General features: G+C 45.4%; 1 protein-coding gene across 50 annotated transcripts in view; it reads right to left on the bottom strand.

The window, feature by feature from the left end:
• Positions 1-13,021, bottom strand: part of Dmbt1 (deleted in malignant brain tumors 1) — a 79,002-nt gene extending 65,981 nt beyond the window's left edge. For 34 of the 50 annotated variants that reach the window (XM_087601904.1, XM_087600813.1, XM_087600893.1 and 31 more), the window contains exons 1-6: positions 12,945-13,021; positions 8,544-8,570; positions 7,704-7,733; positions 4,751-4,783; positions 3,139-3,174; positions 1,445-1,768 (exon numbers count right to left, since the gene is read on the bottom strand). Coding sequence is in view for 49 of the 50 variants with exons in the window: in XM_087600813.1 (XP_087456939.1) it covers positions 1,445-1,768; positions 3,139-3,174; positions 4,751-4,783; positions 7,704-7,733; positions 8,544-8,570; positions 12,945-13,005 (511 nt within the window). In the remaining variant the exon portion in view is untranslated. The remainder of the gene's footprint in view (positions 1-1,444; positions 1,769-3,138; positions 3,175-4,750; positions 4,784-7,703; positions 7,734-8,543; positions 8,571-12,944) is intronic. The other 16 variants (XM_087601014.1, XM_087601168.1, XM_087601116.1 and 13 more) reach the window with 1 other exon arrangement.
• Positions 13,022-13,452: the final 431 nt, after the last annotated feature.

Genomic DNA, 13,452 nt, shown 5'->3' with positions numbered 1-13,452 from the left:
AGTCCCAGCACTGGAAAATGAGCCTATAGAATTAGTAGTGCAATGTCAGCAGCTTGGCTTACACATATAGACATGTCTCAGTAAGATAAGAAATGTAATTGCAGCAAAAGAAAAGAAAAACGTGTAGGAACCGAAACATCCAGAAGTCCCAGTGTGAGGAAAGATACAACAGAAAACTGTGGGACTGTGATGTGTGAGCCAACCAACTTGAGATCAATACCATAGTGAAGCCTCAGGCCCTTCATGTGCAGTAGCATTCACCAGTGGGGTCTATAATGCCCAGAGGTATGTTCCTACAACTCCTAGACAGGTCCAGTTAGTCATCAACATGCAAAGAGCAAAGCTAATGACACAGGTAACATATTTAGTGAAAAATCAGGTTTGGGTATGATATGCTTTCTCATAGTGCCCTAGTTCAAGAGAAGAAGAATGACATTCAAATAAAAAGAACAGGGGGACTCCAAGTTGTTGACAATGACCTGAGCTAGGTGTGGCATAGACATCTATGAAAAATAGAAGGACAGTTAGAAAACACCCAGAAGTTCACCTGGACTCCCAGGGAAGGCAGACTCAACATTTGTAGAGGTGGACTTGAGGGTGATGTTCAGAGTGGGTCCTGCCAGGGCAGACGACAAATACTACAGGTATGCATGAACTTCTACTGTGTACTGAATGCCCAGGGTGGGGCCCAGTTTCCTGCAGCTCACTAATCACTGTACATTCATGACCAACTGTGGACATGCCAGGAAACCATGGTTCCTCACAACTGTGTGGAGAGTCCGCCAAAAGCACACTCAGCCTTAGGCTGTTGAAGATTCAAAGATCCACCCTCATGGTTAAAGGATTCTGTAGGACTCTAGCAAGCCTCCCTGCTATATCCGTAGTCAAATGTTTCCATGAACATACCACATTTGACCTCTCTGCCATGTTCCGAGTATGTTATCATCATTGAGCTATTGAACAAGAATCTGTGAGACCCAGAATTCGGCAGAGCCTGAGAGAGTGAAGGAGTTAATGAAACTCCTTCCGCAGCACCTTCTGAGAGGATTGTGGAAAAATGGGGAATAGGAAAAGTGAATTTGCTCTGCCCCCTAGGTTTTACTGCACTGCCCTCTGCATATTGAAAAATCAACATGGAAACAGGATACCGATTCTCCAAACCAAGAGTAGGGTCCTCCTTACAAGAGCACTTTTCTGTTCACCCTGTACTTTCTCATGTCTGGGACTTCACATTGCATTTCCATAGGTTGCCTGCCTCACATAAACTCTAGAGTCACTAGATAACTAAGAGCATTCTGCAGGACCCTGACGAGAAGGGCATTGTCCTTGAAATTTATCAACCCTTACAAAGACAAAATGAATAGAGCCAGAATGAAGTTCTGATAGCATTCATAGGAACCTGATTCCTTACTGTCAGGCAGATTTAATGATCACTGGGTCTTACCTGAGCAGATCACTCCAGCATCCTCCTGATGTCCACAGTTATGAGAGAGCCAGCCTCGGTGGGAGCAGCTCCACAGATAGGCCTCATGTCCTCTACAGGCCACGTCATCCAGAACAATGGACCCAGAGCCCTGTCCAAACTGGGCACTTCCTGGGGCAGACAAGGCCCAGCCACAGCCCAGCTGCCTGCACACCACGTTGGCATCATTGATGTCCCAGCTGTCGTCACACACGGTGCCCCAGGAACCCTGGTAAAGGATCTCCACGCGACCCCGACACCTGTCTCCTCCATTCACCAGCCTCACAGCCAAACCAGAATCTGTTCCTGGAAAGACAAGGTGGTTTCTCATGAGTTGGTCCTGTGTGGATGGTGGAGCTTGTGCACTGTGTGGGCAGCTCACTCATGGACTTTAAGCAATAGGGGACTTGAGCTCCTCCTCCTCTGACTGCATCTTGGACACACTGTCCTGAAAAGACCTTTACCCTCTCACTGTGTGTGCTGACCCTCACTCCAGTACTCTCTAATTCTCTTCTACACATTAAGGACATGCTGGTCACCAGAATGTCCAGGTTTCTGCAAACTGTTTGGCATGTGTTGAATCGGCTCCAGATGGTGACAAGAGACCGACTGCCCCTTGTGCCTAAGGCCTTTGAGTGCCACACACGGTTCAATGAAGGGTATTTCAAGGAGAGAGAGGATGCAGAGCCATCATAACTTCTCTCTCTCTCTCTCTCTCTCTCTCTCTCTCTCTCTCTCTCTCTCCCTCCTTCCCTCCCTCTCTCTCTCTCTCTCACACACACACACAAACACACACACACACACACTGCACATGCGCACACTCATCTCCACACTGACCCACATCTGTCAGCACTAAAGGAGAATGTAGAACAGGCTTTCTCTGTGGTAGAACAGGCTGTCTCTGTGACAGACCAGAGGGGCAGAATGATGAGCTTCCTGCCTCAAGAGAACTTCATGGTCCCTGGCAAAGGCTCTCAACAGCTGCTCACACACAAGATTCAGAGTTTATATTAGAATCATTTCAGATCCAATATAAAATTATACACCTGCAGAAGCTACTGTCCCCCAATGAACTCAGATGGTGGGTTCCTTGAGCTCAATTTCTGTTTGCAATGGCACCACACTGGATGTCACCAAACTTTGTCATTGCTGGTCACCAAAACGGTTAGTGTAAACTTGTCATTGAAGTCCAGGCTCAAGAACCCAACATGATTAAACAAGACAAAGGCCTGCACGGGATTGGCACTAGGACTAAGCTTTCTGAAAGGACACCCATTTGAAGTGAATCAGAATGGCATCTCATAAGACGTCATCAGTCTCATTGTGTCACCTTTTCTTATCTTGGTCCTTCTAACCTCAGAGTCTCCTCTAACATAACACTAAATTTAGAGACTGTGGACTTTTTTAACCCACTCCCATGCTGACTGACTCCGACACAGACAGAAAGGGAAATGGCCAGCAACAGCATGCTGACTGACTCTTCCACACAGAAAGAAACAGGTAGTAACAGGGCTCCCAGTAGAGAAAAGACCTCCTGTTCAGGAGTCACCCCCAACTTCCCTATGTCTTACAACATGCACCCACCATCTTATCCCCTTGAGTGTCCCAAAGAAGTCAATGCTGTGAAGAAAATCAGCATTGTGACCTTCAGAGAGAGATCTACACAATTTTATTACCTATTGATGTGGAATCAGGAACTTGAGTAGTCGTCACTGCATGCCCATTACAAATGAAGGAGAAAAAAATGAGAAATATGATGTTAAGTCTCCATTGAGGAAAAACAAGGCATGCAAGTACAGTCAACCAGCTGATGGGATGTGATTCAGGGTGTGTATTGGGTAATGCTATGTGACTTGACACAAGTAACAAATCTTTGTAGTCTTGACTTCTCCAACTCTAAAAGTCTATCCTTATAGAAAATGTTATTAACCTACAGACTCTAGTTCTAACCTGCCTACATATGACTTGCACTGAGCTCTAGGGAACCAGAACAAAAAAGTACACATGTAATTAATTCTTCTTTTCTAATTACACTGACTGTTATTCCAATGTAATATTCACTAGCAGATATGTGGAATACCTGTTTGCCTCAATTTTGAATGTTAAGGTTTTTTTTAACTTCACTATTTCTGGGTGTAAACTAAGCTAGCCTGAAACTCAAGATCCTACGAACTCAGCATCCTAAGTTGTAGAATTCTCTCTCTCTCTCTCTCTCTCTCTCTCTCTCTCTCTCTCTCTCTCTCTCTCTCTCTCTCTCTCTCTGTGTGTGTGTGTGTGTGTGTGTGTGTGTGTGTGTGTGTGTGCGTGTGTGTGTGTATGTGTATGTCTTCAAACATATGTTTGAATTACTTTAAAAGAGCCCTAGCTCCTGGACATAGTGCCTTCAAGAGTTAACTTGGTGCTGAGGATTGGAGTGAAGGTCTCCAGATATTAACACACTGGCACCAGGACACCAGCTTCTAAGAAACCTTCATAAGGTCTGGGGATGTGGAAAAAATTGACCTCGACCCACAGAGCAGGTCCTGATAAAAACAGGGTGGAATCTTGGAAAGGAATATGGCTAAGTGATAGTAAGCCAATCTCATCCTTGGGATATGTCACATGCCTCTGGAAAAGCAAGGCCTGACATATGGGCCCATTTTGTTCTCAATAAACTCTGGGCTGGCCAGAAGCATTCGTATGGAAATAGTTCTTGCTGATGTCCTAGGAACAAAAAGTCTGAAGGAGAAAATAAAAGGAATTTTCCTTGCTAAAGAACAGGCCATGAAATCTAAATTATATTGATATGCCATAAACACCTCATACTGGAGGGACTCAGAAAGAGGGAAAAGAATCTGAGATGTTCCCGGATGTGGGGTCATGATATGCATAGTCGCTTTATATGGCCTCAGACAAAGGGAAATGATGAGAGCATTGACTAAGCAGAGTTTTGATTTCCTCTGCAAGCACTGAATTCTGCTCCCTTTCAGAAATTCTGCTGCCTGGGCTGGCCAACGTGTGGGTGATACATGAGGACCTCAGAGCACTGAGAATGATCAATAGAAACCCTAGAAATAAGAATTTTTGGTGGGTTCTAAAGATACCTCCTCTGACTAATCCTCCCCAACACCCACAACTCAAGGACATAATCCATGGCATGTATGCTCATGTACGCTTGACTTTATTGAGATATTTTCTTGGGAGCTTAGGAACCAACAGGCCCTGCCTCTTGCCCATCTTCTGATCAGACGTAAACCTTTGGGTTCTGGAGACAATGAGGACACAGAGATACAACATAGTACAACTTACCTTCTGGGGTTTCTTGAGTGTCGTAGATCACATCTGCAGAATGAGAAAGGAAGAATTCATTGGGTGTTGATCCACTCACTCTTGAGCATCCCAGATGCAGGAGCTACAATCTCCCTTGTCAGAGCTGTCCGCTGACTGACTGTATCAGCGAGCTCTGGGGAGAGAGCACCTAAAACCTATCTTCACCACATCCCAGTTTGGGACCCCTCATACCCTCAATATCATCATCTATGGACAGAGATTGGGATTAGAGCCTCTAACATCAAATAAGGCATGACTCACAGCAACGCATGTAAGCAGTCACAGGCTGTGTGAGTACACACACATACATGAACACACACACACATGCATACACACACACACACACACACACACACACACACACACTCCCAAGGTTGCCTAAGAGTGTGCATGCAACAGGCAGAGGCCACAGCAGCACTACCTGAGCACACGACTCCAGCATCTTCCCTGTGGCCAGAGTCATGGTTGAATGACCCAACATGTTGACAGCTGGACAGGTCGGATTCTTATCCTGAGCAGTGCACAGCTCCCAAGGGAATGTTCCCTGAGACCTGACCAAAATGGGCCCCTCCTGATGCTCACACAGAATGGCCACAGCCAAGCTGTCGACAGATGGCATCTGCATCCTGGGTATCCCAGCTCTCATCACACACAGTAGCCTTAGTACAGGACCTCTACCCAGCCCTGACAGCGGTCACTGCCCTTCACCAACCTCAGGGGCAAACCTGCATTGACACAGCAGATACTGCTGTCCTAGCCTGCTGGGTTCTGTGTCTTCTGTGACCTTTGCCAGAATCTCTGTTTATCCCTCTCCTCCCCTCACTTGCAGGGCTTTCTACATGCCACTGTTCACCTTAGAAGCCAAAAGATTACAGCACACTTCCTCTTCCTAGTATCCTCTCCTCATAGCTTCTGAAAACTTCCCAGACAAGGGTGTCTCAAGGTCACCTCTTCAAACATAATTTAGTGCATACAGTCCCAGTGTAGAACTCCATATTCACACTCCATCAGCTCCCAGGATATCCACGCCCACCACTCCAAACTCAGTCCTCCATTGGGATCTTTAATGCCACCGTGTGCTTCAGTGATATTGTCACACTCTTGTCCGTTTCTGTCAACCTTCACGCTCCACGCTCACGAAGGCTCACCAACGATGTTGGAACTCCCTCCTCTCAAACCTGCTCTGCTCTGTGACCTCTCTGATCTCTCTATGACCTCTCAATTCAACTTTGCCTAGCTCTTATCCCATGCTGCTTATCAGAGACCTGTCCAACCTCTCTGAAAGGCATGCTTCATGCCCAGGGCTGTCCCAAGGACTCACCCATGTCCAGTGGCTGCCCTTACGTTTAATCTTGACAAAACACCTATATATTTTAGTCACTTCCCTATCCAAAATGCTTCCTCACAGACCAGGAATAATGGATCACACCTTTAATACTAGTACTCCTGGGAGGAATCTGGTAGGTTTTGCAACTCAAGTTCTATATTAGTCTATGGGAGGAATTCCAGTAAGAGATACATGGTGAGACCCTGTGACACATGAACACACACACACACACACACACACACACACACACACACACAAAGGGTGCTCTGGATTCCACTCAATCATCATCATGGTAAAGTGTGCAATGAAGTTCATCTAAGAGAAGTTGCTTCTGCAGGCACATGTAAGAATGCATGTGTCTGGGCAGTCAGCAGGTAGCATGCTTCTGTATGGTGTGGTGCCCATAAGTCTCTCACACTGCAATCTGTGCTGGTTGTATGAAGTAAGAGAAAGCAGCTGTGTGGTAGCAGGAAGGAACAGGTTCAGCATCCTGACAGCAGGAGCTGGATCCTGGTTATACCTTTCTGTGGGCCCTTTGTGGTTGTGAGAACTCTGTGTACTGAGAGTGATAAGTTGGCTTGGATGCAAAGTGAGGAGCTCAGAGAGTTGCTGTTGCTGGAGATCTTCAGTAGACTCTATGGGGATTGGCAAATACCCTCTGAACCTTCCAAGGTGTTCGCAAAGAAGGTTCTGTGTCTGAAGAAGCCCATCTTCCTGCCCTCTGCTTCTCACTCTCTGAATGTTCCCCCTAGAGAACTGCCAGCCTTGGATTGGCCTTTTCTGGAAGTTGGTCAAAAGACTTCCTCTGGATTCCCTGCCAGGAACATATCCTGATAATAGCATACGTTATGTGCAATAGCTGAGCATTGATTATGCACAATACTATCATTTTGGAAGGAAGAAACAGTGACTGTTTTCCACTAGCCCTTTTGACAGAATCTAAAGCTACGTTCATCCATCATATGACTGAATGGCAGACAGAGGAATGAAGGGAATGGGTGGGGATTGGTAGGGTCTGTTCAGCAGTTAGACACCCACATCTCTCATCTCTACTCCACCTCAGATATCTGTGCCCAAAGATTCCACTGGATACAACCAGACAGCAGCAGCACCACCACCACCACCACCAGCAGCAGCAGCACCAGCAGCAGCAAAACTGGCCATCTGTCTTAGTTATCTCCCCTGTCAACTGGGCTCCAGCTATGTCATGTACAGAGCTCTCAGCCTGGGAGTTGAACAGATCACAATTGCCTGTGGTCCTATTCATGTGGATTGCTTGGATTGATAATTGTCAGCACAGGGCCAGCCCACTGTCCTTGGGCAGGTGAGTCTCTTCTGTTTAAGAACACTAGCTAATCATGAGGCAGAAAGCTAGGAAGCAGGGCTCCTCCCTGATCTCTGTTTCAGTTCCTGCCTCCACGTGCCTGCCTCCATTTCCTGCCCTGGCTTCATTCAATGATGGATGGTGACCTGTAAGCCAAATGGACCTCTCCTCCTCCAAGGAGCTTAGAGCCAGTGTGTGATCACAGCAACAGGAAGCAGATTCAGCCCCAATTCCATCAATAACCCAAAACCAAGAGATAAGAGCAAAGGAAACAGCCTTACCATTAATTGTGCCCCCATGGTTCCACCAATCTTAAAAAGACAAAGCTCAGTTTAGAATTGGATCCACTCTGTAAAAAATAGTCTCATACAGGGGACAAAATTAACCTCTCCTCTTGAAAGGTTGGATGAAATCTGTGTTTCAATTTTGGCCATGTGCACTGCCCAAGGTCTTTATTAAAATGATTTTGACTTTTTGGTAAGGAGAGCTACAAGGATCTGGACTAGGGGTGCGGTACCCACATGCCTGATGTGAGAAATAAGAGCAGAACATGGTGGCAAAATCTTGGAATCCTAGAACCTGGATAGTACAGGCAAGAAGGTCAGGAGCTCAGGGGTAGCCTTGCCTACACAGCAAGTTCAAGGTCATTATGGCCTACACTGAGTCTCAAAAAGGTAAATAAACAAGGCAATAGCAAACAAATGGTCCTATAACCTTGTGAAATTAGATTCTGATTAGTCTTGGGACAAGCTGAGGTTGGCCCAAGTGTGAAGAGGGCAGGTTATCCTTACATATCTCCTGCCAACACAGATCCCTGAGCCCAATTCATGTCTCCCAGTCAGAAATTCTGGCAGCAGGACTGATTCCAAGATTTCAGATATTCTATTTGATTCTAACATGAACTGAAATTTGAGACAGGAGCAACACAAAAGGGAAGGCTGTGTTTGTCTTACCACGGGACCCTTTATGCTACAGATGGCAGGAGTTTCTATTGTCTTCACAGTCTAGAGGGGACATTAAATTTTATCCTAGTGTCATTCATTAGCATGTAGGGTGTCAGTGTCAATCATGACATAGGGGAAATTACACTGTGATACTGTCCATATTTTCAAAGTACTTACCAGGTGTGGAACTTCTTGATTGAGAAGCTGTGAAGGGAATAAAAGCAAATCAGACTGTGTTTCACCCACAGGAAACCTGGCAGAAATCCTTACTGTGGCAATAGCTTTTACTCCTCTGCTGTGTGGGCCCCCCAAAGACAAAACTCAAATACCTAGGATTCTTTTTCATTGGTCAAAAGAGCAAGATAGTCTTTGATATTTGTGTCAGCCCTCGGTACCCCTGGACTACTTCACAAATTATACAAGCAATGTATCAAAAATAGGGGGGGAAAGCCTGCCTTGGTATTATTGAGCCTGAAAATCTTTTCCTCTTGCCATTCTCACATGAGCAATGTGGTATAGCATTGAGTCACACAGTGTTAATATTCTGTGAGGGACTATATCTGGGATGACTGGAAAGACACAGCAGGGTATCCATGGGTCACATACGAGTTGATCAAATACTTGAATGTCAGAGGCTTTAGGTAGAAGTAAGGAAGTTCTTGGAACAAATTTCCTTTGGAAACTCAGATATAAATACTCAAGAATGGTGAGTATATGGATAATGTTTTGCTGGTTTAGCACGTGTGTTTATATATGAATTTATGTATAAAAATATGAATTATGGAATCAGCAGGACTGCTCAGTTCTCCCAGGAGCCATGAGGGTGGACTGCTCTGAGTCAGGCAACCTGTTAGGCTCTTGGCACATGTACAAAGCTGGGAACTAAGTGAGTAGTATGTGCTCCCTTTCCCAGCTTTGTACATGTGTACAGAGGACCCAACATATTTAGGCCCTGAAGTCATCACAGACAGTTCTGTACCAGGGACAAGTGCTAATGGAGATGTGATGGGAGATTATGTGTGGACACACAATGACATAGAGTGTATGTGTGTACCTGTGTGTCAGTGTCTCCATCTGTCTCTGTGTGCCCTTCTGGAATTCTGTGTGTCTCTGTGTCTATGTGTGGGTGGGTATGTCTGTGTTATTTCTGTCTTTTACCTGAATAATTGCATGTGACAATATATGTCCATGTTTCTGTGTTCATGTGTGTATCTCTATGTATGTTTGTGTCTCTGTCAAGGTAAGTCTCTCTCTCTCTCTCTCTCTCTCTCTCTCTCTCTCTCCGTGTGTGTGTGTGTGTGTGTGTGTGTGTGTGTGTGTGTGTGTGTGTGTAAGGGAGAGAGAGAGAGAGTCCATGCTCTTTTTTTTTACTGTTTTGAAAATGATCCTAAAATGTTTCCTATACTTGAGACATAAACTTCAAGCATGTTTGAATTACTTTAAAAGAACCCTAGCTCTTACACAGAACAAATCAAGAGTTAACTTGGTGCTGAGGATTGAAGTGAAGATCTCCAGATATTAACCCACTGACACCAAGCCAGGAGCTTCTAAGTAACCTTCAGAAGGGCCTGACAAAAACAGGGTGGAATCTTGGAAAAGAATATGGCTAAGTGAGAATAAGCCAATCTCATCCTTGGGATACCTCACATGACTAAGAAAAAGCAAGGCCTGATATATAGGCCAATTAGGTTCCCAACAAACTCTGGGCTGGCCAGAGGCATTGGTATGGAAACAGTCCAATGATGTCCTAGGATCAAAAAATCCCAAGGAGAAAAAATAATGGAATTTTCCTTGCTAAAGCCCAGGCCATCGGAATCTAAACTGTACTGATATGCCACCAACACCTCTCCTGGGAAGAACTCAGAGAGGGAACAGGATCTGAGATGTTCTGGGATGGGGAGTACTGACATCCATAGTAGCTTTATATGGCCTCAGACAAAGGAAAACAACAAGGGCATTGGCTAAGCAGAGTTTTGATTTCCTCTGCAAGCACTGAATTCTGCTCCCTGCTAGAAATTCTGCTGCCTGGGCTGGCCAAGGTGTGGGTGATACATGAGGACCTCAGAGCACTGAGAATGATCAATAGAACCCCTAGAAACAAGACCTTTTTGGTGGTCCTTGAAGATACCTCCTCTGGCTGATCCTCCCCAAGATCTACAAGTCAAAGACATAATCCATGGCATGTATGCTCATGTAGGCTTGACTTTATTGAGAAATTTCCCTGGGGGCTTAGGACCCAACAGGCCCTGCCTCCTGCCCATCAATTGTCATTGGTCAAAACAGTAAAATAGTCTTAATAATATTCCATTCAACCCTCAGTACACATGGACTCCTTCACAAATTACACAGGAGGTGAATCAAAAATATGGCGGTAAAAGCCTGCCTCTGTATTTACTGAGTATGAAAACTTTTCCTCCTGCTATTCTCACATGAGCGATGTGGTATAGCACTGAGTCACACAACATTGATATTCTGTGAGAGACTATATCTGGTTTGACTGGAAGGACACAGGTGGATGTCTGTGGGTCATACACTGGTTGATAAAAGAGTTGAGTGTCAGAGGCTTTGGATAGAAGCAAAAAGTTCTTGGAATCTATTTCTTTTGGAAACTGAGAGATAATTACTCAGGAATGGCGAGGATGTGGATAATGTTTGGATTGCTCCCAAATCTTCTCTTTTGAGGGTTATTCTGAGATCCACCCTACTCTAAGGAAGTCATATTTGGATAAATCTTTTAAAAAATGGCCCAAATGGGGCATGACTATCTTGAGACTTATTCTACCTGCTAGTTCTATGGGGTGGAGGTGGTCTCATTCCTTCACTCTGTAAAACAAAGCATGTTACCCCAATTGCAGAAGAGTAAACTGGGTTTTATTACAGGAGAGGAACTGTTCCAACAGAGAGTTCTGCCATCGACCAGCAGCAATACCACAGCCTCTCTCCTGCCCAGCATGACCTGTGCACCAAACTGTACAAAGGTGGCATTAAGATCACACATGCAGAAGACTCAGCTCCTTCTGCCCCCTCAATGGAGAGGCCATGGCTTAATCTGACATAGCTGTTACTTCAGTGCCATGAAGCTTTATTCCGGGTTCACATTCTGACACAGTTCCCATATGGCCAATCTCCTGAGCCTTGGTGTCCCCCATCTGAACTATGAAGGTGAATTGCCTAACTCAGGGTGCTACCTGGCTTGAATTAGAGAAGAAAGTCAAGTGGAAGAGGGTCAGTTCCCCCTCTGTGTGCTGAAGCCACAGCATTCATACCTGTATGTAAGTACATATATAGGGCAAACATGCATACCTGCATGTAAGTACACATGTAGCATCATTATCTTAAAGGACAAACTCCCTCAGGCCCATAGCATTACTGCTTTTGTTTCTTTGTGGATAAGGGCAAGACAATAGGCTGTCTGTTCTCCAGAACTAAAGTGATTCCAGGTCACTGGGCAGGAACAGAGCAAGTCTGTCACCCTGAAAGTTGGCCTTGCCTCCCAAGAAGACAGCCTGCATAGTTCTAGGCTGCCTCAGTATAGGCCTCCTTGGTCAGCAGTGCAAGCCTGAGGATTTGGACTTGGGGTGATGTTCTCATGAAAGCCATTCCCCACATGAGTCTTCATCTTCAGCAGACCCATGGGGAGAGTGAGCATTCTGGCATTCATATGGAGATCTTGCAAAAATATGAAATCCATCCATAGTGACTCCAAAGGAAGAAAGAAAAGGACAGGATTATGAAGAAGAAATGAAGGGGGAGAGAGAGAAGGAGGGACAGAGGGAGGAAGGAAGAACTGTGGGATATCCAGGAAAGGGGAAGGTGGGGAGAAGAGAGAAAGGAAGACAGACAGGCAAAGACAGACAAAGAGAGAAACAGAGACAGAGGGGTAGAGAAAAGAGAAGGATGAACAGAAAATCAGACAGAGAGACAGGCAGAGGGAAGGCAGACAGACCGAGAAAGAAGAAGAGGGGGCAGATAAGTTGTCCTCTATGAGATGACACAATCAACCGTGGGGAGGACTAGCCAGGTAACTCTTCCCTGCTCATCACTTGACTCTCTGAGAACATGAAACCATGTTGGAGTAACTGAGCTGCAAGGAAATGACTGGCACTCTGACACCATCCTGTCTGTTGGTTACTTGGCCTGGCTTTGCTCAGCAAATATTGGTCACAGAGCCAGACATACAGAAGAGAAGGCACATGCAGAATGTCAATACAGGCCTGTCTCCATCCACTTTCACACTTTCACAGCGTATTTAGCAAGGTTTAAGGCCTCTTCCTAATGCCCATAAGCCTTTTCTGAGGCTGAGGACTTCAATCAATCATTCCCTTCATTGAACGGCTGCCTAAGAACATCAACAGAATGCCTGACTTCTCTCCTACAGTCACCACTTCTACTCCACATGTAGACATAGGACAAAAAGAGAAGCACACACCTCCACACACACTTGCAAATATTTACAATTATTAGCAAAGAGCCTACTTCAGACCGACAATCACACAACCATGAACAAATTCATCCAACCCACCAGGACCAAGGTTTGCAGAAACACAGTTCATGACTATAAATAATGAGACAAAATACCTGTAGAAAGAATTTGACCCCACAAAAGACATATTTCAAAGATAACGATGGAGATCCCCATTGTGCTGGTTCCTCTCGATTTGAGTAGAAATTCCCTGACATTTATAAGTTCCTGGGTGGAAGGAGGTGTGCCCTCTTGGGTGGTATGCTTCTATTGCTGCTATAAATCAATATGACGGAAGTGAGGAACTTTGTTAACAGTTTGGCTAATCCGTGGGAACAAGGTTAGGTGTATTTGATTGATTGTGGCAGGAACAACCTGGCCGTTGCCCAACGTAGAGGCCTGACTTCAGTGATAAAACTTCCTTTTTGGTGAGCATCGAAGACTCTCAGTGGCTCCCTGAACATGGCCTTGATTTTTATCTTGGAAGAGTCCAAGAAACTTATGGGAAGCAGGATGTGGGCTGTTGGGCAAATAAGAGACATGGTGCCAAGGGGAAGGGATGTGTTCAGGACGGTTCATACTGGCATGCTGTCCTTCTAGTTAGCTCTTGTGGACATCACTGAG

The sequence above is a fragment of the Rattus norvegicus genome, chromosome 1 (assembly GCF_021556685.1).
Source record: "Rattus norvegicus strain SHRSP/BbbUtx chromosome 1, alternate assembly SHRSP_T2T, whole genome shotgun sequence".
In the NCBI taxonomy this organism is placed as follows: domain Eukaryota; kingdom Metazoa; phylum Chordata; class Mammalia; order Rodentia; family Muridae; genus Rattus; species Rattus norvegicus.
This window is presented reverse-complemented; position numbering and strand designations above follow the sequence as displayed.